The 27,311-nt window shown below is 46.0% G+C and overlaps 1 protein-coding gene across 3 annotated transcripts in view; it reads left to right on the top strand.

Moving 5' to 3' along the window:
- The window catches only part of DOP1B (DOP1 leucine zipper like protein B), a 1,145,257-nt gene that overhangs the window by 597,918 nt on the left and 520,028 nt on the right, over positions 1 to 27,311 (top strand). For all 3 annotated transcript variants that reach the window (XM_069636119.1, XM_069636117.1, XM_069636118.1), the window contains exons 14-15: positions 1,568 to 2,267; positions 4,396 to 4,664. In XM_069636119.1, the coding sequence (XP_069492220.1) occupies positions 1,568 to 2,267; positions 4,396 to 4,664 (969 nt within the window). The remainder of the gene's footprint in view (positions 1 to 1,567; positions 2,268 to 4,395; positions 4,665 to 27,311) is intronic.

Here is a 27,311-nt window from a genome sequence, read left to right as displayed (position 1 = left end):
GGACTTTAAGCCCCTACAATATTTCATATGCAGGTCTGCCAGAGTTTAGAAATGGCAGCCCGCTCAAGAGATAGTCCATTCCAATGTTCATGTCCGAATGAACATGAGTGTCTGGTTGCTAATTTGATACGTGGACTGTTCTGTGTTCTCACTTTTAAGTACATTCAGATTTGCAGTCCATGACGCCTTCCAGCGTCCAAATTTCACGTTCAACACGCAGGGCATTCTGTGGCCCTGCAGAAGGTACAATCAAGGGTGCAGTCTGTTTTATGTAGCTAGTTAGGAGCGCCGGTTGGATGTGTGGATCACTCCGCTGTCCTGTAGTTCCTCTCTGGCTCACGCTCTCCTCCACCACCAGTCCTCCTGGGTGATGTAGTCCTATGGGAAGTAAAGAAAGCAACTCACCAGCAGCGTGCATAAGTTATGGGACGAGAAAAGATGGTACTTGATTCATATATACAAAAATAATTTTATTTCACTGAAGTTAACTACAATGCATGTCCGTTTTAGATTCACTAAACAGCATACAATGAGAAGACGCATGTTGCCCTGAAGTTAATATGTGAGTCGAATTGTACAGATGAATATTGCAGTATTACATTTTTTTCGAATAATCAGTAGAGAAGAATAAGTGAGCATGCTAAATGTGACTGATTCAGCACATTAAGGAGGATTGCATTGAAATGTGAAGAGTAGATGCATTGTGAGATGTATTTAAGGATTTGGGACAGGAATTTGCTTGGAAATTTGTTTTGATGTGGAGGACTCACTAAGTGTAACTGAAACCCTTATGAAGATGTGTTGGTAACTGAATTGATGTGCAATTTGAACACAAGTGGGTAAAAGTTGGCAGTGACCCATGACCTTTCACCTCCCGCACATTTAAACAAGTGCTGGTGCTTGGTAGATTTGGATTCCCAAACAAGATGTTGGGATAAGGTTTATGATTATGATCTGCCCAAACAGTACATTTGATTTTTGATAATGTCCCATGTCAGTAAGAGTTTGTTTATATCAACATTTGTTTACCTTGTAATATGTTTGTAGAATCAGAATAATTGTCAAACTTTAAAAATGTCCATAGTGTCCTACAGATACATAAAACTGATGATTGACCTTTCTTTATCATACATTGTCAATTAATTATGGTGAATTGAAATAATGTTTGTAAAGGTACTTATTGATCCAGGTTTCTCTGCTTGTGTCGGGCCTGCCCTTTACGTGATACCTATAATCATGCACAATAAGAATTGATGGTGACAGGGCCCTCTCGACTCCCACCCCCCACCTCTGGTGCAGGACAGGCCTGGGAAACCCTGCGGTAGGCCAACCACCCCAGGCTGAGAAGAATCCTCATCCGCTCCTGACAAGATCAGGTCTCTGACCCAGTCTCACTACTTTCATAGTCCTTCCTTCACTGATCAGTTGAATATTACCCTTCTTGCTAGTGGATATATATCTGTCTGTAAAATGTAAAGATCAAATGCCACAATCATACAGAAGATGCACCTCAGCATTGTTTACATAAAAGCATAACTTGATGCTGCAATATGTGCTTATGTTTCAGAGCCCTGTGAAAGAGGACCTCGGGGACATACATTCAAAAGCTGAAGACTCTGAACAGGAAGAGGAAGAACTTATTTACCCCCCAATGAAGTCCGAGGATAGTGGAATATTTCTGAGTGCATCCTCCCCTGAGCTCTCGCATCACCTTGGCATGCCTAGGGTGTCGCCAGAAAAGAACGACGTTTGGAAAAGTGGTGGCAGCATGCAGAATACTCTGCACTGCATCCAGGAGCTGGTTGCCAACTTTGCCAGCAGGCATATTTTTGGTATGCAGCTCCAAACCCAGGGCAGTGAAAGAACATCACCAGTGAACACCAGCAGAGACGAGAAGAAAGAGGATCAGTACGGCCCTGTGGATGACGTAGCCAAGAAAAAAAAGAACACATGGGAAACTAAACAAATTACCGTTCCACAGTTCAAGCGAATGCTCTCAGACTTGTTCACAGTAAAAGTACCACCATTGAACCAAAAAGGCCAGCAGGCTAACCCCAATGCAGTCCTAGATCTCATTGGTAAAAAGGAGACACAGGAAGATGGGTGGGACATTGACCAAGCAACATTTGACATGGGACAGATGTCTGAAGACTGCAGGGAGGCTTTTGCCACCGCTTGCCACCTTCTGCTCGATTGTGCCACATTCCCAGCTTACCTTTCTCAAGAAGAGACAGAGCAGCTGTGCTTCTCTTTGTTTCAAGTGCCTGGTAAGAACACAGAGCTCTTCAACCCCCTATACATTTAGATCCCTTTCCTTGCATCGAATGTTCTTATTGCATTGTATTCTCTAATTGCCTTCTTCTCCTACTGACAGTGTGCATCCTTGATAAACTCTTGGCAAATCATCATGAGCAATGTGCCCGGTTTGCCCAGTTTGTATTCCTACTGAGCCGTCACTTTTGGTTTGGATTGTCTCAGTAAAGTTGCTTTCACCACCATTGAACTAAGATGTCTTGAATGTTGCCCCTAGTACTGTTCTGCTCAGCCTTTTGAGATTATGGCAAAAATATTAGGAAGAAAAGCCTGATGACAAATCTATAATGAATATTTGGAGAAATTCTGAAATACAATAAAAAGGATTCAACATTCCAACATTGATGAATTCATGTTTAAAAATTAGGAATGAATTCAAACATAGATTATATTTATGAAAATTGGTCATACTATTTAATTGCATTATTAACTACTATACTCATTTTAATAGATGATTGTAACTACATTATCATTCTTACTAATAAAAAGGAATTAATGGTGAAATAAAGTATTATTCCAATTGCTATTTCACTGGTTCAAAGATTCCTTTCAAAAAGTGCCATTCCATTGGGCTATCCCTGTTCTACTCTCTAGTTTGTGGAATGCACTGTTTTTAAGCACAACCCATTACTTTAAAAAGCAAAAATACGAAAACAAAGGGGGGAGTGAACCAAGAAAACGTTTATTTGATGTGAAATAAATGTAATGTAATGTTTGAAAAATGTTTTTGGTACTGTCTAGCTTTCATCCTTATGGGTTCCACGGAATCGCCTGTGTAATGCGAAATGTGTTATTGACCATTATCGATTTGTCATAATGAGTCATACATGTATTGCCTCAACAAAAAAATTGTCATCATCACAATGGTGTGTCAGGTCACAACTGCTGTAATTGGACAACATTGCCCAGGTTAGTGAGCCGGGCCGACTGGTAACCGATGGCCAAACAACCTGGGATTTTTTGTTTAAACAAGTGGCAGCAGATGGTTTAAGGGGAGATGCAGGAGGAGGAAGTTCATCGAAAGCTTATGACAAAGGCATCTACTCATTTATGACCGGCTGCCGTGCCCAAGCCAGGTGATAATGCTGGTTATTAGCCCTTGGTATTGACTCCCATAACAAATAGTATATTGATTTTCTTTTTTTTTTTTTACCCGCATGATCTATTTTACCTACTGTACCATGGATTCGTATTGCCAGCATCGATCGAGATCTTCATACTTCTATTGTCAAAGTATTATTGAGTGCTACATTCAATTGAAGAATGGTCATTCATCTTCTCCTGCGTGCTTTTGTGTATATTTAAAGTCAGTGATGATGATCTAGAAAGGCAGTCTACTTTGAAGCTATGCAAGATAGATGACTTCTGCCTGAGGAACCTTGTATTGTAAGAGTGTGTCAGGGTGACTGGCCAAACTAGATTCTGTGTGTGTGTGTGTGTGTGTGTGTGTGTGTGTGTGTGTGTGTATAGGGTGAGTCTACAATGTGGGTAACAGGCTGAGGCAAAGGCTATCTGGTCCATCCCAAATTACATTCATGAGGGAGGAAAGATGGTGGTGGAGTCTCTGGGGGTGGTGCGTTCTCTGTGGCCTTGAATAAACTGTTTGAAATACATCATGTAACCCCTCCTTGAACTCTGCCACATTCCTTCCAGTCTTTCAATCGGCAGGAATCAATAATGCATGAATCGTGCTTCAGGGATTTGTGATTTTAAGAAGTCCAATACGGAAAATAAAATCACTAGGATTTTTAAGGGATGTACTCTGACTTTCTGTACGCTTAACTGAAGGCATGGTCTCTAAGGAATAAGTAATTCTTCCCATGGTCACAGGTGTAACCTTTAGTGGGAAAACGTATTTCGCACAGCGTATTTCGCGCCTTGAAACACTTGTGTATAGGCGTGTTATAAATGCCATATCATATCATATATCAATGATGGGTTGCAGCAGCTGCTAAAGCTATTTGTAATACGCCATTTTGCTACACTCTGTAGAGTATTTTAATATTATAATATTATATTTTTAATAAGTTCATCAACTCTAAAGTCCAATTCTTTGTTTCTTTTCTTTTTGTTATTGAGAAGGCAGTGACACCAGTTTTCCATTATGGTTTAAATCCCTGATGACCATATGCTGCTGTGTGAATGACTGCTATATCCAGAATGTCGCAATCTCCACTCTTCTTGAGGTCATCAACCACTCCCAGTCGCTGGCCCTTGTGATTGAAGATCGAATGAAACGATACAAGACCTCTGGCTATAATCCATTCCTTGGGAAGCTGCAGATGGTCACAATCCCTCCAGTTGCACCGGGGGTTCTGAAGCTGATGGCAGAGAAAACCGTGTTCTATCAGGTACGCTTATTTAAGTAAGATGTATGCAGTCCTACATTCCATCTTATGTGAGCCTTGCGTGCTGGAGCCGGGGAACACAGAGGACTGTCAAGGGTCATTTGCCACAAGAAGCAGGGTTGTAGATCAATGGTGCAGGGCATACTCCTAATGGGAGGGGGTCATGGAGCACCAGCACCTCCAGGTCTGCTATTGGAACTGGTATTAGATCTGAGACCAGTTTGTGCAATAATGTCCACGGTGGGAGCAGTCACATTTCAAGGCAGATGGCTTTGCAGAAGTTGAGGGAAACAGTTTCAGCTCACACGTGTGTTGGAAGTGCATTCCAAATGGTGGATCCCGAAACCTATATATCACAGTTTACAAATCTCTGAAATGTGTTCCGGCAAGTTTGGACAGGTTGACTTTTGCTAATGTCAAACATTTTAAAAGTTGATATTGTTGCAATACCTGGAGAGACAGGTTGGAGCGTGCACTTGAATGGATTTGTGAAACCGGCATTGGGCCTTGGAGCTGGAGCTTTAACTTACCAGGAGCCAATATACAGCCTTTTCTATATTCATATGCAATGTCTTTTAACCAACAATTTGAAAAATAATACTTCTACTGTTTATAGGAAAAGGAAAGTTATGTTCCTACGCTTTATTCAAATGATGTCTAAAAGATCATTGCATGCTATGAATACTGCCTATAAGCCATGTGTCATTACTGATCGCTAGAATACCCAGCAATCAAACCAGTGAATGCACTTGGAGGTTGCAAAAGTAAAATAATGCTCAGAGGACATATATTGCAGCTATCGGTTAACCATTTTGTAATTCTTGACCAAGAAGAAAAAACTAAAACTCTTGCAATGTGAAAGCACTGCCCATATTGAACCGATTTCTGATCAAAAACATACGTGTTGGTGAAGTGTTGGAATGTGGTCCAAAACCTTCCGTGTTGTGTTGGGCCCTAGTGGGGTCTGGTTTCCTCCATGTCACCTCTGCTCTCCCGCTCACCGCCTCTCACTCCTGCTGTTCTGGCCCGACTTCCAGACTCTACTTCCCCTTGTACCCATCCTCTCTGACCCTCCCCTGTCTGATTGTTCTGACTTTTATTCATGTTTTGTGTACTTCTGCACAATCCCTCTGAGAGATCCTATACTTTGCCTGTTTTGTGAACACTTTCCTGTGTTCCCTCTTATTTCCACCATTTGTTTCCCAATAACACCTCTGTGACTGTTTTTTCTTTTCTTCCATATCTTCCCGATCTTATGTTTGCCTGTCCCACACCTATCTGGCTAAGTTACTGCTCCTCCGTCGCCTGTTATATGGTCAGTCCCGCTCCCGTTCATTGCAACAGAGCAATGTACATCTTACCATGAAATCATGTCCATGACATGGTGACCCCCACCCATTGGAATAGTCTTGTTTGATTAAGTAAATGTTCTTCTCACAGTAGAGATTACAAGAGTTCCATACAGTTTTGGAGCCGTAACGGCTTTCTCTTTGATATCTTTTCTTCCTTTTTGGCCTGTCAATGTTCTTGATCGGATGTTAGAAAATAGTGTCTAGTGACAAATGCATTTTGTTATCTTAAACCTAGTGTGTGATTTGAAGCCTGCTCCAAGGTTCATGGTTGTCCAATCTCAATTTCTTAACATGTTACATGCTGCTCTCAGGAAAGGAAGGCAATGCCCTTTTGTCACGCACGCACTGATGGTGCTGCAGAAGGAAGTGGGCAATGTACACATGTACACAAGTGGAGATTTTCTGTTTGCATTTTTAGATAAAAAATCCAAAAAGCAAAGATGTCCCAAACATTTTTATGATATTGTTTTATCGAAAACGTAAGAGAATCGTGTCTACTGCACTCTTACTTTTACCAATGCAAATGAGTAGGCAACTATGGTCTTAAAAGCTATACTTGGGCATTTCCCAAGATTAAGTATATCCTATCATGCCTAGTTATGGAATTACAAAGATCTTATGTCTCGGTAGGATAGCTCAGCGGAAACGTACTCGCCTTGGAAGCAAGATGACACAGAGCCACACAGGTTCGATCCCCGGGTCCGCGCTTAAAAACCTCTGGGTATTAAGCACATTCTAAATAACCTATCATATCATATCATGCCAGATCACTTTATAATTTACGCCATTTTACCCAATGCGTTTCCTTACAACTTTTCTCAATTGTCCCTTATTTAGAATTAAAATGCGATTTGGATTTGACTTCCAGTGACTCGTGTGATCTCAGTTAAGGCTACAACCTTTCCATCATTTGAGATCCAGTATAATTATGACCTGTATCATCCACTCAAAATGGCTTTTACCTTGTACCCTTCAGTTTACACCCATTTGATATGATATGATATTTTATTTATATCGTGCCCATACACAAGTGTTTCAGAGCGCGACCAGGCAAAGGGAGGAGGAGCAGGGGAGAAAACAAAAACAAACGATCTTACTAGGCCCAGTGACATTGAGAATGTGCAAATGCATGGGAAAGGGAAAGTGGGAAGTGCAACAGAAAAAGGGAGGCGGGCAAAGAAGTGCAGGCATAGGATAAATAATAAGTTAGTGGATACATAAGTAAATAAATAAGGTGATAAGAGCAGTGATTTGTGCAGCCAGTGAAGGGTGCAGTGCAGGGCAAGTCGGATAGGGTAACATCTGATAAGTGCAGGAGAGGAGTGGGGGGGACCTGTGAGGGTACAGATAACAGGCCCCGGTGTAGGGGTGGCCGGGAGGCAGTGCCGGTGGAAGTCCAGGAGGGCAGGTAACTGAGCCAAGGGGGCCCCGTTGGCAGGTGAGGCAGTGCTGAGAAGAGAAGGCAGATCAACAGGGGAGGAGAGTGGCAAAGGCAGATGCGAAGAGGAAGGTCTTAAGGAGTTTACGGAATCGTAGATGGTTTTCCTCCATTTGATCAAGGTTGTTCTAAAAGCCATATTTTGGCCTTGATTTCAGACAGAGCGAAATTACCCATTTAATGATCGGAGTCTCCTGTGTAATCAGTGGGCTCGCCAAGCATTCATATTAGACCAATGTGAAGTCAAGATGCATCTACCCTTCATAACAAGGCTCAGTGGACATATGACTCAGTGTCTGTCCATGGCTTTCGTATTGATGGCATAGATCTAGTCTTCCACTTAACCCCCTTTGACTGCTTAGCTTTGAGCTGAAAAATAATGTGGGACTGAGTTTTCTCAAAATGAGGGAACCCAGAGTTAAATCGGGCAACAACAAAGAGGTTTTAGTTGCTAGGAGGGAATTTTTTCGGCACAAACATGAAGTATTTTAGAAATGGCTGAGGGGTGTTTCAGCATGGAGAGGGGTTACTTTGCATTTTAAATGAGGGGCAATTTAGGCACACATGAATCGCAATTGTCCAACAATTTTTGGAAAGTTAGTTTCAGATAAGGGATAAGTCAGTTGCATAGGGTCAAAATGTAGATTCAGATAGGTGTACCCCATGTGAATCTGGGCTCACCCCCTTTTTCTTTATTTGAACAAAGCATATACAAACGCATGCAGAGTAATAAATATACTTAACTAAAATGTATAAGTGACGCACAAAAGAGAAAAAACCTTGATTATGAAGTACACTTGTAAGGGTAAAGCCTGTAAAAAAATATGTAATAAATACTGTACGAACATTGTAAGCCAGTATGCTTCACTGGTTTTTAGTTCCCAGAACATGTAAAAATGTTGTTCACATGTTTGTCAGTATAATTTACTCTAATGCTGCCTTCTTTTGGTTATGTAAACAAAGCATATGAGGAAAACTACTGGCACCATTTTAAAGCAGGTACTCCCTGCCTGATGCCCCATCTACAATGAAATGACCTCCCTTAGTTCTGTTCCAACTAGGTGCGAGAAACCTCAAGGTGTCTCCCTGACTAGTCCCTGGGGATCTGTCATCCAGGTGGCCAGGACACGGCCATCGCTATTGGTTCCAGTTACTTGGTGTGGACCAGTGCGGGAGGATCACCTGGGTTGACGGGTGCTCGGGGAGTGCAGGTGGGACACAGACGGGTGAGATGCGGTACCCCCTTCTTATAACACCTTTTCCGAATCCTACCACATAGGATACTCAGACACTCTACCGTACCCCCACCCCTTTTCCGACATGAGCACTTTCTTACACCACGAGAGACAACGTTCTAACTATGGAGCCGTTTATCTGACATGTCGCAACACGAGGGTCAGGCAAAGTCAGCAATTGGCCAGACCACACACACACCTGACAGCCCTTTACCTTCCCCACAGGAATAATAGGAGGAGCACGAGATCACACTACGAGCAAGGCAAAACACATGACAAGACAGCTATCCCAGGGCGGCAGTTCAAGAGGAGGAGAAAAGAGGTGAGAAACGAAGGGACGATAAGGAGAGAAGCGACCTTGCCCTTTTCGATCCAGACCCACAAAACCTCTGTGAAAGGAATCTTAAGACTGCAAACAATAGCCAATGTGTGTTGCAGCAGATGTCAACGGTACATGGAGCCCCCCTACACTGATAATCCGGGCAGGGAGAGATGCTTGCTACCGTAGTACCTTCCTTGACTCCAGAGACCAGAAAAGCCAAGCAGTTCATCACAGCCAGTTAGTCCAAGGGAGGACTGATGAGAAACCGAACTGTGTTGAACGAAAGTTGCGAATGGCAAATTAAGGGGAAAACCAGCTGGAGAGGGGCCCGGCACCACATGGATGCTCATTTGATAGACTCTGGGTGATTCCCCTATTGTTCAAACTACTGTTAACAGGAGGCCCTACGAGAGCCGCAAAGGAAATGGTCAAAGTGGTCATACGATGGTCTAGCAAAACCCCCTGTACAGTCGAAAGTCTTTGACCGGCACGTAATTGGAAAGCTAAGAGAGAGGAATCCTGCATAGTGAGAAAGGGGAAGGAACTGTGTGTTTGGCTGAGTGAACCCAACGGAGGGATGTCCACAGTGGATTGTTTAAAAAGACATTAAGATGTGTGAAAAGAAAAGGAGAAATCTTGTGAATAAAAGCTGTAGTGAATCCACTACCAGGGAGGCTGCTTTTCGAGAGGGATCTGAGCCCGGAAGAGGGGGATCCAGAGGTGAAAAGACATCACCCACCGTACATGGAGAAAATAACTTTTTGAACCCATCAGATCCTTGGAGGCAAGAGACTTTTTGTAGAAAAGAGACTTAACCACCGAAGATCCCGATACCTGAGAACAGAACTGTAGTCTCGTGTCGGGAAAGCTTGAATGTGCTATGCTCAGGAGTGCCATCTTGTCTCCTGCTCAAAACGTGGGGAAGCCAGACGCCTGGCTATAACATCCTGACTTAACATTTATGAACATTTCTTTCTTTCTTGTAAACACTGTCGCACACTGTTTTTGTATTTAGTTGTAAGGATTGGCAATATTTGGTTTTTTTACTATAGGCCCTTTTATTTGACAAGATGCCACTAGGACTGCCTTATTATTTTTTGATGGTCGTAGCTTGCTCCCATCTTAGATTTAGGTTTACATTAGGTGTTTTTCCAACCTACCTATACAGTTTAATGAACACCCGGCTTTAATAAACACCCTGTTCTGCTACAGGCTTCCACACTCCACCAAACCTCAGAGAGCTCATGAGCGCTCTGCATCATCACCAGCACACCAGAGGTTACGGCAGCCATCGGGCTGCAGGAGCAACATCTGAAGCTAAGAGCGCTTCAACACGCTCCATGCATCTCTAAGGTGAGCATCATACCCACAAGCTTGGCCCCCTAATGAATCGCCATCGACGAAGTATCGCCGCCATCAGCTGTTTACCATTCCTCCACAGGCTGCTGCCTGCACCTAAGATGGCCGCCCTGCCAGCCCACATCAAGTAGCAGCTCGTTGCTTAGCAACGCAGCACCTTTTTGAATCCACCTTTATCGCCGGCAGGCGGAAGCCGGCCCGAATCCGGTAAGGGCGGCTGGATAAGGCCCTGTTCTGCACCTGTTGTGCGCATGGGCGCGTAGCGTAGCCCACTCCCTTGTACCATCTTTCGAAAAGGTACATCATTACTATTGCTTACCACTATTACTGCACCTGATACCCAAGCCTACATCGCATGATCCATATCTGAAAAGGTCATAGCTCCTTATATATGTGAGCATCTAATTGACCATTGCTTTTACCTGGTCTAATTGCCACTGCTACCCGCATCCCACATCTTCATGACTCGAGACGCCCTGATTACGCAACCGTGAAGCCTTTAGCACAAACGTTGAGCCCATACTAGACTAACGTACCCTGCATGGAATACTGACCTTCCTGTTCATAATACAGGCGGAATCATGATATCCTTTGAACTATATCTACTGCACGTTTCGCCCACGACCACCTCACCGCATTTACTTGCCCGCCGAATGTTATGACTGTAAGTTTATATCTATTTTCTGTACCATGGCGTTTTATGGGCCTGTAACTGCCCTACTTTGAACATAGGCGTACTGAATGCTGCATTGTTAATGCATGCCTTTTGTTTAGTTCACTTGCCTACGTGCCTAAATCACTGGTTCGCCCACCTCAGCTCATGTTGTATTAGCCCACCTTGCTCATTGTTTTTGCCTGTACTACCAGACTAAATTCATTACAATATCTTTGCTCCAAAATGTATTACTGATCCCATACTCTTTATGAAGTAATAGCCCATTTTGCTCATTGCTCCTTGCCTGCACTGCTAGACTAGCGTATTACTGTATCCTGTTTTAGCCTACACTGCTGACTTCCCCCCTCCCAGCCAATGTTGGACTAGCCTACCTGCTTTCCGATCATGTTTGCATTGTTAGACTAAGAACACTATGATATTTTTGTTTTAGCATGCACTGCTGACCCCCCATCTTAGCCAATGTTGCACCAACCCAACATGCTTACTGCTCTTGCCTGTTTTGTTAAATTAGCCTATTACTATATCCTGCCTAGCCCGCACTGTTGACTCCCACATCTTTGCTAACACTGGACTAGTCCACTACCCAATTGCTTTAGCCACTATGTGTATTGCCTTAGTTTGCACTATTTACCATCTTGCTAATACCGGACTAGCTATCTGCTGCAGCCCACTATGTTACTATACCATTTGCTCAGGCTTGCCTAGTTGACACTCCTCCACCCTAATCAGCGTCGGATTAGCCTACTTTGCCAAATACTACCACAATAACAATCCTATCATAATATGCTTGTTACAATGCTCAATATCTGTGCCCTTTGTATATTACTTATACTCAACCCCCTAGTGTGTCTAGCTCAACTCTCTCCCTGACATGCTAGACAATCTAAGTCTGACTGAAATGTCGACAGACTCTCCTACCATTGGACATGTCATTTTTGCCATACCCAGCCCACTCCCAAGCAATCCCTGAACCCTAGGTTCCAGGAACGCTAGACTCCGTTCCAGATTATCCAAACCTTTCGAACCTCTCACCAGATCTATGCCCATGGCGAATAAGAGAATCAACCTCTCTATCAGCCGAAAGGCCATTAGCGATAACCCCCTCACTATCAGCCTAGGCCTCCACAGCACCACTATGTACCATTATGCGTACAAACCTAAGAAAGTAGATTCAACTACCACTTCTTCCGGTGCCATGGCCATCACCACTGCCCACCCTCTCAAAGGAGCCCTAATAAATGCTAGGTCCCTGGTTGCTCATGCTACAGACATTTCTGACCTGATATTAGCAGACAACCTGGATTTTCTCACCATCACTGAGTCATGGTTGCACGAAGCGGCAGGACCCATACTATTGCTAGCAGTCCCTGACAGGTACACAATACTTAGACAGGACAGAGACAAGGCTTGAGGCGGAGCTATTGCCATTATATCTAAATCCACCTTCTCTGAGACTCTCTCCCTCCAACATTTCCCAATCCTGTGAAACCCTCACAGTTAAACGTCCATTAGTTAATTCCCAGATCCTCACCATACACTTAATCTACAGACCTCCCGGCCCCATCGGGACGTTTGAGGAAGACATCTATACCTTACTCTCCAATAATCTCAAAACCACTTTGCAACTACTACTCTTATGTGACTTCAACTTGGGCTTCAACGACCCATTAGATAACCATGCCACAACCACGCCAACATTTTGTCCGAACTTGGCCTATCCCAAAAAATCAGCGAACCTACTCATGACAAAGGGAGAACCCTTGACTGGGTGGCTGAGTACACCTGTGCCGCTAATATTACATCCATTTCCCCGCGACCATGGACAGACCACTTCCTCCTGTCTTTTACACTCTCAACTACTAGACCACTCCCATTAGTTACCCCTACTGCCCCACCTTGCTTAACAAGAAACAAAACGAGCATCACAGTGGACAAAGTGATCCCTGCCATCCTCCCCACCCTTAACTCTCTTGCTGACAACCTAGATCCAGGAATGCTTGTCGAAGAGTATAACAAAATTGTTAACTTCGCTCGACATCATCGCCCCTATGAAACTTAGACCTAGCAAGCCCAAAACTCACCTGAACAAACGGGTCACCCCGCAGTTAAAGGACCTACAGCAACTAAAGAGGAGCTGTGAAACCTCCTTGAGATTACTCCCGTCGGAAGCTAACAAAACCAAACTAACTGAAATCTCATCCCAATATAAAAAGGAAATTTGCCTGGCCAAACGTAACTCTTACAATAAATGCATCGCCAATGCCAACTCCAATATGAAGGAATTATTCACCATCTTAAAGGAATTAGTCTCCCATCCCCACCCTGGACATCTGCACTAAAGACAAAACTTGGTGCTCAGATATACAATATGCACTCTCTAACAAAGTAACCACCATCCAAAACGAAATAGCCTTAAAAAAAAGCCTCACTTAGTTCCCCATCTCATCCTAATAACACCATTCCTGACCCCCCCATTAAGGACATACTACCCAACTCCCCTGCCCAATTCAACTTCACCAAAACATCCACTCTTGAGGTAGAAAAAGTAATTCTCTCACTTAAGCCCTCCAACTGTCAGGGCGACCTCTGCCCAGCCCAACTCATAAAGGATGATGCAAGAGAGCTTTCCCCTTTTATCTCCGAGCTCATTAATTCCTCTTTTACGTCCGGCACTATCCCCACCAACCTCAAACAATCTTGGGTGCTACCATTGTTAAAAAAGCAAACCCTTGACCCCCTCATACCCACTAACTACCGTCCCATCACGACAGTTCCCTTTCTGTTGAAAATACTCGACAAGGTTGCCTACCTTCAAATCCAAAAATACTGGAACTCCGCAAATTCCTAGGAGCTCGACAATCAGGATTCCGCCCAGAACACGGAACTGTGACCGCCCTCATCGGTTTGAATACACAGGTCGATGAATTAAGAGACAAAGGGAAAACGGCCCTCTTACTGCTTGACCTGTCGGCTGCATTTGACCTTGTGGACCATAAGGTCTTATGTAGCCACCTAGACTCAGCCACCCACTTTTCCAAAGAGGCCATACTATGGATTGAGTCTTTCCTGAGTGACAGGATTATGAGGGTCTTCTCCCCCTTTGCAGCGGCGGTCCCTATCACGTACGGGGTACCCCAGGGATCGTGTCACCCCAACATTATACAATATATTCACTTAGCCCCCTTTCGACAATCTGGACCATCTTGGTATCACCTACACGAACTATGCAGTTGATACTCAGATTCTCCTCCCACTTTCCGGGGATTATGTTCAGGATTTGGCCATGGTGAAAAGAGTGTATCTCATCATCCAGGCATGGATGGCAAACCACGGTCTTAACTGAATTATGATAAAACGGAGCTCATCATCCTGGGTACCCCGACCAACCTCAAGAAATTAGGCCAGGAGTACTCGGCCTTCACAATAGACGGCAACCGTATCAAGGTGGCCAAGGAGGTAAAGACCCTCGGGATATACCTAGTTTCCACTCTCTCCTTCGCCAAACAAGTGAACTCCATGGCCTCTGCCACCGCTTATCCTTGTAAGCCTATTAGAACGGTGTCCAGTCAATTGGTCGGAAAAAAACTGGTCGACTGCAATTTGGTCGACGCAATTTGGTCGAAAACCAAATGGTCGAATTTTTTTTTTTTTATTTATAAATTTATTTTTGGGTTTTCGTTTAGTAAAAAAATGGGTTTTTAGAGAAAAAAAGGGGGTTGGGGGGGGACCCCCCCAAAAAAATAAAAAAAAGGGTTAAAATAAAAAAAAAATTCGACCATTTGGTTTTCGACCAAATTGGTTCGACCAAATGTCTGGCAACCTATTAGAACTGGCAAACCCTTTCTCTCTGATGACAACTGTATTATTCTGACCAGAGCCCTCATACACTCTAGGCTGGACTACTTCAATGCCCTGAACATCCGCGCCAACAAATCGATCATCCAGAGGATACAAATCCTTCAAAACAATGCCCTAAAAGCGGCACTTGGTGTGGCCAGAAGATCACATATATCTGCAATTAGGCGCCAAAATAATTGGCTTTCAAAACACAACAAAATCCAGCTAAAACTGCATCCCTCACTCATAAAGCATTGAATAATGCTGCCCCTAGCTATCTCACGGACAGATTCCACAGGAGAAAATCCACTAGACCCACGAGACTAACCAACTCAAATTGCCTCACCATACCGAGATTTAAGCTTTCCAAAGTTGTGGTTGTGGTTGTAGTTTCCCCGTCAAAGCGGCCCACCTATGGAACTCTTTGCCACACCCTATCAGAGAATGACCAACCCTATCTGAATTTTAGATTTAACTACATCAACTGTCTGTATTGCTCTCCCCAAAGTGCACCGAACAAACATAAATCACCAATGCAATTACAGAGCAAATACTTTGAACGTAGACAGACGCAATAACTCGCAGCCACGCACTCTTAAAAGATAATCAGCTCTTATACAGCTATATATTCACAGCTTAGAAATACATAGAAATAACTCACAAAAATAATAAGGACATAAATCACAGAAGAAATAAAATAAAGAATTCAAAAGGAAATACATCACCGTGAGCGCAACAGGATTCCTCATCTTGCCCAGAAGCGGCTGGAAGACCCCGGGAACAGCCAGGTCGAGAGCACCACAGCTCACAGGAGGGCCGGATGTAAGCGTCCTTCTCCGGCTGAAGTCTCATCTTACCACCTCCGGGCTGCCGCATATATACACACTCCACAAAGGGGAGTCAATTCTCGAACCTTATGGAAATTGCACTTGCGCAGTTGAGGAACAGCCGTTGGTTGCCAGCTGGGTCAATCGAGAGCTCCCCCCAAGAAGCGCAGTGCCTCCCTTCTCTAAAAACACGCTCCACGGAGAACAGTAGCAAACCATAACAAAGTTAGCTTTCCCAGCAGAAATGTCCTTGACCGCATACCAGGTTTGGAAAGCATGTTTTTCTCAGCACCGTGAATCTAACACTCAGCAAAATGTGTGCAGCTTTTCACTGCAGCATGAAGTAAATATCCATCATGGCTCCAAGCGCTCCCAGAATACATTGCACACCAGCGCCATTTTAGATCAAGCATAACAATTCCACCCTTGGATATTTACCTTCCATAGCCCGGTGGCACAGGAACCGGTCTCTGGAACCTACCAAATATTAAAACTAAATTGGGAATACATTGAATGCAACAACAACAAGCAATTATGATCGACAATATCATAAAAATGCAAGCAAAAATGTAACGTAGTGTACCCCCAATATCCGGTATCCATGAAAATAACCAATCCCACCAATTTCTATTACGATCTTGAGGCACTTGAGAAATGAGATCCCTCAAACCTCGAATATGACTTTCAATGGATCGTGAATGGTCACTTAAATTGAAACAACACATACCTTCAAATGCGTTACACCCTAAATTATGTTTTAGCAATAGATAATCAACAGCAACTCTGTTCTGCAAAGTTGCTTTTCTAATAACTTGACTATCAAGGAGTAATTCTTATAAAGCCTGCGAAGTATGATTAAGACTTTTGACTACTAAACATGCTAATTTCGTCAAAGATTTGTAACCTCCAGCAGCTAAACCCCAAACTCCGACTAATGAAAGGGTTAATGCTAGAACCTCAGCTTCTGATAACAAATGTACATGTGAATCAGTCAGGGGATAGTCCTACAGATTCCAAAGTTGACCTTTTACCTTGAGTTATCATTAGTCCTAATCGAAATGTTAGCTGGAATATAAATGTATGTAATGTTACCACATGAAAAGAGCCATCCTGTTTGAAGTTACACATGATTCAAATGACTAGCAGTTATCACTGTATGATTGCAGGACATAGTGTTATTTACACTGGTGCATTTGTGTGACACTCGCGAACACAGTCGCCTCTCGAACATCGTATGATTACGCTGATTGGTCAACTCTATTTGTCGGCATTTGTCAATTTCTTGTGCATTGCAGGTCATAACGTAACATACATCACCTTGAGTTATATTGTAAGTAATAACAAGTTCAAATTTCTCCATTTACGGTCAGTCTCTTGGCAGAACCGACAATATTCATAAACTGAAAAAGATTGTCTAATGTCGGAATCTTGAACTAAAGAATCATTGTGTGTGACGCCGAAGATATGCTTTAAAACCGAAACAAGCGGTGGCACCGCTACTAAACACGTAGTCAATAAAGCTTCAGCATTGGGCACATCAGTAAGACATAATTGTGATATGTTCAGTACTTGCTGTGCCAGATATATCCACATATTCTCTTCTTGGGTGATCATAGGAGAGGGTTTTCGCCTTCCTACGATCGCATCTTGCACGACTGGCATCAAGGTTGTTTTCATTGGCTCCTGATGTGTTTGTCGCATTTCACGAATCCATGTCTTCTGTCTGGTTGGCTTTTCGGCACTGGCATAAGGCTGCTTGGGGACAACATTATTCATCACTATCAGTATCCCCTTGATCACTGGCACAGATGTGACATTTTTCGTTGGTAGCAGCAGACTGTTTAACTCGCCCAAATGGAGTCCATTTAGTGCCACAGTTACACCAACCAGACTCAGGATCTACAAAGCAAACCCAGACAAGAGATATCAGTGTTGCACATCACTCTCTCAGGTAACATTTGTCTGCGGGTACATATTGCCATGTCTTTCTACCAGGCTCCATAACTAAAACTACTTGATCTTTGCCTGATGCAATGACATCTGCGGGCACTGGTGGGCCACTTGGCTTTTCCACCCACACCTTTGCACCCGGTACCATACTGTCTGAAGAGCCAAAACCGCGGTCCCCACGGGTAGTTAATACTGTAGGAGGCTCCCCTTTCTTAATCATGGACAATTTAATGGGAATGACTATCAATTGGGCCACTCGATCACCCTTGTGGATTGACAGCAACTGATCCCCACTATTCATTAGGATGATTTTAATCTCACCTTGGTAATCAGCATCAATTACCCCTCCCAACACTTGAACTTCCTTCAATGCTAGGCCAGATCTAGGGGCAATCCATCCCATATGCTCTGGGGGAATCTGTACTCCAATCCCTGTTTCAATTACAACTATTCCTCTTGGATCTGATCTGATTTCTTCATGGGAATGCAAGTCTACCCCTGCTGACTCTGGAGTTGCTTGATAGGGAGCTAAAGAACCTGGAGTAATTTCCCAGTACAATAGTGTTTCTCTGACTGAATTGGGTTGAACCTGTAAAGTAGGAGTCATTAATGGCATCAAAGGAGTTTCATGTTCATACACAAGCCTATTGTTTAATACTTGCACCGCATCAAAACACGATCACGCCAGCCTGCCAAACTGCCGTCTCCAGATTTGCGCAACTGTTCTTTCAATAACCCATTCATTTGTTCAATTAACCCTGCAGCAGCTGAATGGTAGGGAACGTGATACAGCCACTCAATACTCTTTTCCTGACAAAACTATTCGATTAGTTTGCCTTTGAAATGTGTCCCATTGTCACTTTGAATCTGCAAAGGCACTCCATAATGTAATATGATCTGATCTAACAACCTGATGGTGTTCAGTTGGGTTGCACGTTTGCACGGCAAAACCATAAAATATCCCGAGTATGTATCCACAATAGTGCATGCATACTGACACCCTCTGCTGATTGGCATGGGGCCGATATAACCAATATGCCAAATTTGACCTGGTAAATTTCCTCTTCTCAATGTACCTCGAACAATTTGGGGTATAGGTCTATGTAATTGGTGTTGGCACACGGGACATTGCAAAATGATTTTTTTCACTATTTCTAAAGGAACACCAATTCCTCAAGCTTGTGCCCACCTGATAGTAGCCTTTTCTCCAAGGTGTCCACATTTCTGATGGGCCCATTTGGCCAAACCCTCCAAATCGTCTTCCTGAGCCCCTGCATCCACTGATGAAATCTTGGTGTGTTCGTCTGCAGCAGAATTAAACCAACGTTCTAATGAATCTGTGGCACAATGCGCATCCACATGATATACAGTGACTTCACTTTGTAATAACATTTCTGCAATATCTTGCCACAGTTCTTTTCCCCACAACTCTTTTGAATGAATCTTCCATCCATTCTTTTGCCAAGTTGGCAACCACACTGCCAATCCATTCGCCACTGACCATGAATCTGTGTACACATAACATTGACCAGCGGTCTCTTGTTTCAATGTTTGGTAAACTGCGTAAAGTTCTTCCCTTTCCCTGTCGTTGTCAACATCTTTTTTGTTTTGTGATTGTATGACACTGCTTTCCATTACCGCTCAGTTCCCACATATCGCGCTGAACCATCCGTGAACCAAGCATGCTCTGTTTGCTCTACAGTCAAATCGCTGTAAGGTACTCCCCATTTCACGGGAGACTCACGTTTTTCAGACACTTCCTGTGGTATGTAATCTGAGGGCGATATGTTGGCTACTTGCTCGTGTAATTTTGCCACTCCACCCCTTCCTGATTTGGCTCTGTCTTGAATATACCATTTCCACTTATTTATGCTGGCTTCTTGAGCATGTCCTATTTGATGCGTTTTAGGAGAGCTCAGTACCCATTACATGATTGGTATTTCTGGTCTCATGAATGCATCATGGCCCATCGTCATCTGCTCGGTATCAACCAGAGCCCAATAACACGCCAGCAATTGCTTCTCAAATGGAGTGTATGAGTTACCACCGTCGGGCAACTTACGACTCCAAAATCCCAATGGCACACGTTTCCTGTCTTGTTTCTGCCACACACTCCAGTTAGCATAATTGTCTTGTACAGACACATTTAATTCCACCTCTCCTTCCTTCAAGGGCCATAAATCAAGCACCTGCTGCACGGTGTCTTTCGCCATCTCAAAGGCTTTCTGCTGCTCTTCCCCCCCACTGAAACTCCTATTTCTTTCGTATCACCTTGTAGAGGGGGGCCAATATCTGCCCTAAATGAGGAATGTGTTGTCTCCAGAACCCAAACAGTCCTATAAACTGCTGAGCTTGCTTTTTGTTCATAGGAGTGGTGAATTCAAGTATTTTCTGTCGGGCTTTTGGCACCATTTCTCGATGCCCATAATGTCACTGAATCCCTAGAAATATCACTGTTTCAGCTGGACCTTGAATTTTACTCGGATTAGTCTGCCACCCTTCATTTTTCAATCCTTCCATAAGGAGATCTACTTGGCTTTGCACACTGTGCTCATCCTTGCCTTGGATCAAAATATCATCAATGTAATGAGAGATTTGTTTGTCAGGTTTACACAGTATCTTGTCTAAGTGCTCTGCCACCAGCTGGTGACAGATAGTCAGGCTGTGTATGTACCCCATAGGTAGCTTCGTGAAAGTGTACTGACGTCCACTCCACGAAAATGCAAACTGTTCTTGACACTCGTCAGCAATTGGCACGGAGAAAAATGCATTAGCTAAATCGATCACTGCATACAAAGTCCCCTCAAACATTTGGACATTTCAATCAATGTAATAGCATCTGGGACTGCGGGCACTAAGGGAGGAGTGTGTTTATTCAACTCCCTGTAATCCACCGTCATCCTCCACGACCCATCTCCCTTTTTAATGGGTCAGAGAGGATTGTTCCATGAGGTGGTAATAGGGCGTAATACACCCGCCTCCACGTACTCTTTGATGGTGTCTGAAATGTCCTTGTGCCCCCCCAGGAATGCAGTATTGTTACATGGCTACCCGCTTGGTTGCCACTGACATTTGCACTGGGGGCATCTTCAATTTGCCTACAGTAATGGGTGTACAGATTAATGCACTCACCCCAAACTGGTACGTTTTACCGCCAAGTCCCAAGGTTAACCCTTCCTAAATGTCAAAGCCAATTATATATTCAGGTATCGGGACGATCAACACTTGGTATTTCTGCCTCTTTAAATTGCCTATTTTCATCTCCACTCTCGTGTGTACTGCGGGGGGGTCTCCTTTCCCCCTAGACCTGTAATTGTAAACTGTTTGCCTTTAAATCGTGTTGGAGGCCTCTGCCCCGGTGTCTATCAATGCTCACACCCCTTGTGTATTTCCTGGCCCCCAAAAAATCTTAACATCAACATGAGGCCGCCTATCCACTTTTATGCGGGCAGACGCTGCCAGAGAAGCCCAAGTCAAACTTCGAATGAGTGTGACTTGACTCTGCCTCTAACATCGCACTCACCACCTTTCTCAAATCAGCGTATGTTGGCTGGTACGGGGAAGGTGTCCCCATAGACCCTTCGTCTTGTTCTTCCGCAGGGGGAGCAGAAGGTGAGGTGTCCCCCTGTGGCGTGGTGACTACTTGTTTCTTAACCTGTTTTAGCGCTCTTTGGCTGCAAGTCCTCGTTTTTTGTAGAATTCATACATTACTCTGGTTTCAATGCCATCAATTTCTTCGTGTGGCACACCATCTTTTAACAAAGCCAAAAACATGTCTTTTCGGGACACTCAGGAGTCTCTGCTATCTTGCCGCCTGCCTTCGGTTCTTCTCTCACTACGCCCCTCTCTCTCCCGTGGCTTGTTATCACTCTTATCCCACTCTCCCAAATCTGCAAGTTGCCGAATGGCATCTGCTACCTCATCAGTAGCCTTGCCCGTCATACCTACGAGCAAGTCATAATGACACTTTTGTATGCGGGTGGCGCAGTTCTAATCCCCATGTTTCGAGTTGAAACTGAGAGCGGCACGGCTCCCATGTGATCAGGAGCATCTATGTGAATAGCCTCTTTCATAGCATGCTCTGACTTTTTGAATTGCTTCTCTCAACGTATACCACTTTGTTTCTTCACTGGGCCAATCTGTGGTAATAGGGTATTTACGGTTACATGCTTGGGCTACCAGGTGCAACAAAGACACCTGCGTATCTTGACCATTTGCATCAGGGGGCGGTCCTGCTCTTAAGACCTCCTGTACATTGGTGTCAATTGACAGGGGTCAAAAACGCGGTGAATCCGTAGAATCTACCAACAATCCTGCAGCACCCCTGTCTAGTAATATCACCATCCATGTCAGTAAAGCTTCCCCTGATTTTTGCCTCAAACGGGTAATAATTTCCCCAACCTCCTGTTGTGTGTAATCCTCCAGCGTGGTTAAATCCACCATTCCGCCAGCAGGATTCTGCGGGTGGGGTCCGGCTTGCCGTCTTCTAACAGGCTAAGCCATCACTGTTTATGTTTCGCCTCTGTTTTGGGGTCAGACTCCTCAGCGGAACTACTTTCTAGACTGGTCGAATCAAAAATATCACCATCCCACTTATCCGGATCCCAGTCTACGGCAGCGGTAGCGATTACAGTTGCCACCTTTCTTTTGTTGACCCCTCCCCGTCTTTTCCTATACTTATACCGGGCTACTCTGACTGCTGCTCTCTCGGCCACCGCCTGATATGTGTCGGCCTTATCTTTAAACAGTTTCATTTGAATCTGCTGCATTAACGCAGTCTGCCGTTCTGCAGCTAGCTCTCTTTCTAATCGCAAGACCTCATTTTTCATTTCCACCTTCATTTGATGTATTTTCCTATAAGCATGCAAAAGAACCCAACCTCGTCTACCTAATGCTGCTCATTCTTTACCACGTTCTACTGGAACTTGTTGCAAGCATGACATTACATCAGCTGGATCGGCATCTCCCAATCCTTGATCCCATGTTTCACTTAAACCGGCACCACATGCCCCCGCCTGAGCCAACTTATCATATGGACTCTTAGTCCAGCCTGGAATAACATCATCAGAACAGTCACCGCCAGCGGTAACACTCTTCTTCCTGAACAAACTACTCATTATCACAAACAAAATAGAACCTTGCTGAATCTATATATTTTCTACTCTCCACGCTGCAATCACTCCCACAGGCCCTCACACACTGAAAAAAGGGGAAAAAAACTTCACTATTCAAATACTTCACTTACACGACAACCAAATCATATCTACGTTTCAACAGATTTTTGAATATTCGGCACAACTCATTACAAGTATCCTGTTCGTGACGCCGAAAATGTATTGCTCTCCCCAAAGTGCACGGAACAAACCTAAATCACCAATGCAATTACAGAGCAAATACTTTGAACGTAGACAGACGCAATAACTCACAGCCACGCACTCTTAGAAGATAATCAGCTCTTATACAGCTATTTATTCAAAGCTTAGAAATACATAGAAATAACTCACAAAAATAATATGGACATAAGAAATAAAGAATTCAAAAGGAAATACATCACCGTGAGCGTAACAGGATTTCGAGGGGATTGGGTCCTCCGACGTATTCCATATCTATGACATGTAATCACCACAGCTGTGCTGCTTCGGAAACTTTTCGGCGTCTGCGTCGATGACGTCGATGCGCCGTCGTCGAGGACCTCCTCCGACGTCCGACGTCATCCGATGTGATAAGTAGGACGCACGACGCCCATAGCCTCAGTTCCGTTTTTTCCGCGCACGTGTTGCTTCGCGTTTCTCGGTTTAATCGCCTCGACTCTTTGGAGTTCTGTTCTTCTCGGTTCTTCGAACCTGTTCGTTTGTGAAAATCCTTCTGAAGATGTCTACTTCGTCTTCGACCCCGCATCCGGGTTTCAAGAAGTGCGGGGAGTGTGGGTCCAAGATGTCGGTGACGGACTCGCACGACGCCTGCCTCTGGTGCCTCGGGGAGGCCCACGACACGGATGACTGTATCGACTGCCAGTCGCTCACGTCCAAAGCCTTACGCGAACGTAAGAAGAAGTTGTCGGTAGGTCGGGTGTCCAAGCCCCGGAAGTCGAAGTCTGCGGGGCTTTCGACGGATGATTGGAGGGGTGACTCTCTGTGTCATCGTCGGAAGTCTCGTGGGTCTCCTTCTAGGAGTCGGTCTTGCCACTCCTCAGCCTCTTCGAGGCATTCTCGGGAGCGCCGTCACCGGTCGTCTTCCAGGTCCTCTTCGGAGGGCTCTGCCCGGCGCGTCGCTTACCCCTCCAGCCGTGCGACGCCGGAGGAATGGGCTTCCTTCGGGAAGAAGATGCTGGCGATTCTTGAGTCGCAGGGTACTCAGCCGTCCGTGCCCCCGAGTGGGGTCGGTCGTGTGAGGTCGAGAGACACCGCTCGCAAGAGTGGTCGGCACGAGTCACGGGAGAGGTCCCGTTCGGACAAGGGGACTCGTTCTCGACGTACCCGTTCCAGGTCCCGGTCCTCGACGCGTTCGAGACCGTGTGCACCTGTGAGGTCTTCGAAGAAGGCATCGACGTCTGTGGCGTCGAGGGCGTCGACAGGCTTTCTCGAGGCTCTGGCTCCGAGGAAGTCGTCGATGCCGTCGACGCTCAGGTCGTCGAGGGACACGCTCGGGGCTCCGGCCTCGAGGGCTGTGTCGACGCCGCCGATTCTGGAGGCGCTGCATCTGACGTCGACGCCGATTTCCTCGACGCCGATCCTCTCGGCGCCGATGCCGGTTCTCTCGACGCTGGCGCCGATTCGCTCGACGCCATCGACGCCTTTCGTATCGGAGGTACCCCAGGGCACGGGTGGACCCCCTAGGAAGGCTCTGGTTAAGAGCAAGCACTCTCGAGTGCCTTCTTTTCGCCACCTGGACTATATTTCAGAGGCGGATGAGGATTCTGATGGCCTGGTTCCTAGTCAGGTTCCGGATGAAATTGTCTCGGGCCATAGTCAGTTTGACGAGTTGAGACAGTCGCTGCATGATGCCAGTGGACTGGACACCTCTCCGGAGGTGGAGTTTTGTAGGCCTGAGCCTGGCTCTCATGCTGATTCCTCGTACTGGCGCCTTATGGCTAGGGTTTCTGAGTACTTGGGATGGTCTGCTCCCCCAGGGGAATTTGTGCAGGATGATCTGACAGACATCCTTGATGTTGGTCCCCCAACTGACCCGGTTCTGCCGTTCCATATGGCTTTACAGAGAAGGGTGGCGGCGGCTTGGACTGCTCCGGAGAGTCTCCCGGCGGTGGGCAGATCCTTGTCGCGAAAATACCGTCCAGCCAGTGGCGACCCCTGCTACTTGACCAGGCACCCCACTCCGGAGAGTTTGGTGGTGCAGGCGGCCACGGCCCCGGCGAAGCAGGCGTCGTACCCTACCATCCCTCCTGATAGGGACGACAAACGTTTTGATGGCTGGGCGAAGAAAGTGTTTTCTTCTGGTGGTATGGCGCTTCAGGCGGCCAACTCCATTTGTGCCTTGTCGCGTTTCACGCACACTCTGTGGAATTGTGTTGCGTTAGCGGCTGAACATATTCCCGAAGGGGACGAACGGGATGGTTTTCCTTGCTATGGTCCAGGATGGTAAGGATGCCATGTGTGAGTCCGTTCAGTCGGGTTTGGACTTAACTGAATGCGTCAGTAGGTCCATGGCGGCGAGCACCGTGATACGCAGGTTTGCGTGGTTGCGGAAGTCGGGGTTTGCTCCTGATGTGCAGTCCCGGCTCCTCAACATGCCCTTTAACGGTGAACACCTTTTTGGCAGCAAGGCTGACGAGAGCCTTGAGAGGTTACAGACCTCAAAAGCTGCAGCGAAGTCGTTGGGCGCTGCAGTTCGCCAACCTCCGCCTTTTCGTCCTAGGGGACAGCAGTGGAGGGGTGGTTCCTTTCGCTATTACTCATCCTTCAGTAAAGCGAGAGGGGCTGGCAGTCAAAGAGGCCAACGCAGGGGTACCAGAGGTGGACGACAGGGTACCTGTGGTGCCAAGGCCGCTCGGGCAGTTGCCTCTTTGCCCTCAGGTAACGCCGCAGCCGCTCCCACTCAGTCGTGAGGCCATGTCCCATGGTTCGCCGGTTGGGGGAAGGCTGGCGCAGCATCTTGTAGAGTGGCAAGCCATTACTTCAGATGTGTGGGTTCTGGAGATCATAACCCACGGCTACTGTCTTCCCTTTCGGCACAGGCCTCGCGACAATCCACCGGGGAACCTCTCTTTGCAGAGTCCGGATCCGCTCCTTGCGCAGGAAATTCAAGCCCTGCTGGAGAAAGGCGCCATAGAACTGGTGCCTGTAGCGGAGAGGAACATGGGATGGTATTCCCCTTATTTTTTGGTTTCGAAGAAAGACGGGGGATTGAGACCCATCATGGACTTGCGCGGTTTAAACAAACTCCTCAGGAAGGACAAGTTCAAGATGGTTACTCTCTCTCAAGTCCTCCAGGCCCTTCAGCTTCGGGACTGGTTGGTGTCACTCGACCTCAAGGATGCTTACTTCCATGTGCCGATCCATCCCAAGCACAAGAAGTACCTGAGGTTCGCGGTTGGCGACTCGCACTTTCAGTTTCGGGTCCTGCCGTTCGGATTGACCTCCGTCCCGAGGGTTTTCACCAAGCTCATGGTGGTGGTGGCAGCGCATCTCAGGCAAGGGGGGATTCACGTCTACCCCTACCTGGACGATTGGTTGATCAGGGGGACTCTCCCGAGCAAGTCCTGGATCATCTGTCGGTCACCTGTCGCTCCCTTCACAGGCTGGGCTTCTCCCTCAATTTAAAGAAGTCCCATTTGACGCCAACACAGCGGCTCCAGTACATCGGAGCAGTGCTCGACACTTCCCTGGGGCTGTGTTTTCCTCCCCAGGTGAGGGCTCTTCACATTCAGCAGAAGGTGCACAAGTTTCAGCATGCCCAGACGCTCCCAGCGTTCGAGTTCTTGAGGTTGCTCGGCCTCATGGCATCCTGCATTCTTCTGGTGCCAGAGGCTCGCCTGCGGATGAGATCTTTGCAGTGGGCACTCAAGACGCAATGGTCGCAGTCCTCCGGCAGGATGTCGGACTCGATTCAGGTGCCGTCCTCGGTCGCCCGGGACCTTCTGTGGTGGGCCGTCGAAGGCAACTTGATGAGGGGGGCTCCATTTTGGCTTCCCTGGCCGGAGGTGACGATCGTGACGGATGCATCCCTCACGGGATGGGGAGCTCATGCCAACGGGCTGACAGTCAGCGGTCGTTGGTCTCCGTCGGAGTCCAGACTCCATATCAATCTGTTGGAGCTGAGGGCCGTCAGGCTAGCCCTGAAGGCTTTTCTGCCGTCTGTGCGAGGGAAGAATGTCCTGATCCTGACGGACAACACAGTGGCCATGCACTACCTCAACAAAAAGGGGGGGGCAGGGTCACTTCCTCTGTGCAGGGAGGCGATGCAGCTCGAGTTCTGGGCCATCCAGCAGGAAGTTTTGATCTCAGCAGTTCATTTGTCGGAGCCGAAAACGTGACGGCGGACGCTCTGAGCAGGCAGAGCGCGATCTCTCACGAGTGGGAGTTGGCTCAGGAGATTCTCCTGGAGATCTTCGCCCTTTGGGGGACCCCTCAAGTGGATCTCTTCGCCTCCAGTGTCAACCGGAAGTGCGAAAGGTTTTGCTCGCGGGAATTTCCTCCA

The sequence above is a fragment of the Ambystoma mexicanum genome, chromosome 7p (genome assembly GCF_040938575.1).
Source record: "Ambystoma mexicanum isolate Mex_15411 chromosome 7p, UKY_AmexF1_1, whole genome shotgun sequence".
Lineage (NCBI taxonomy): Eukaryota > Metazoa > Chordata > Amphibia > Caudata > Ambystomatidae > Ambystoma > Ambystoma mexicanum.
Note: the sequence above shows the minus strand (reverse complement) of the source record. Positions and strands in the feature narration are given on the sequence as shown.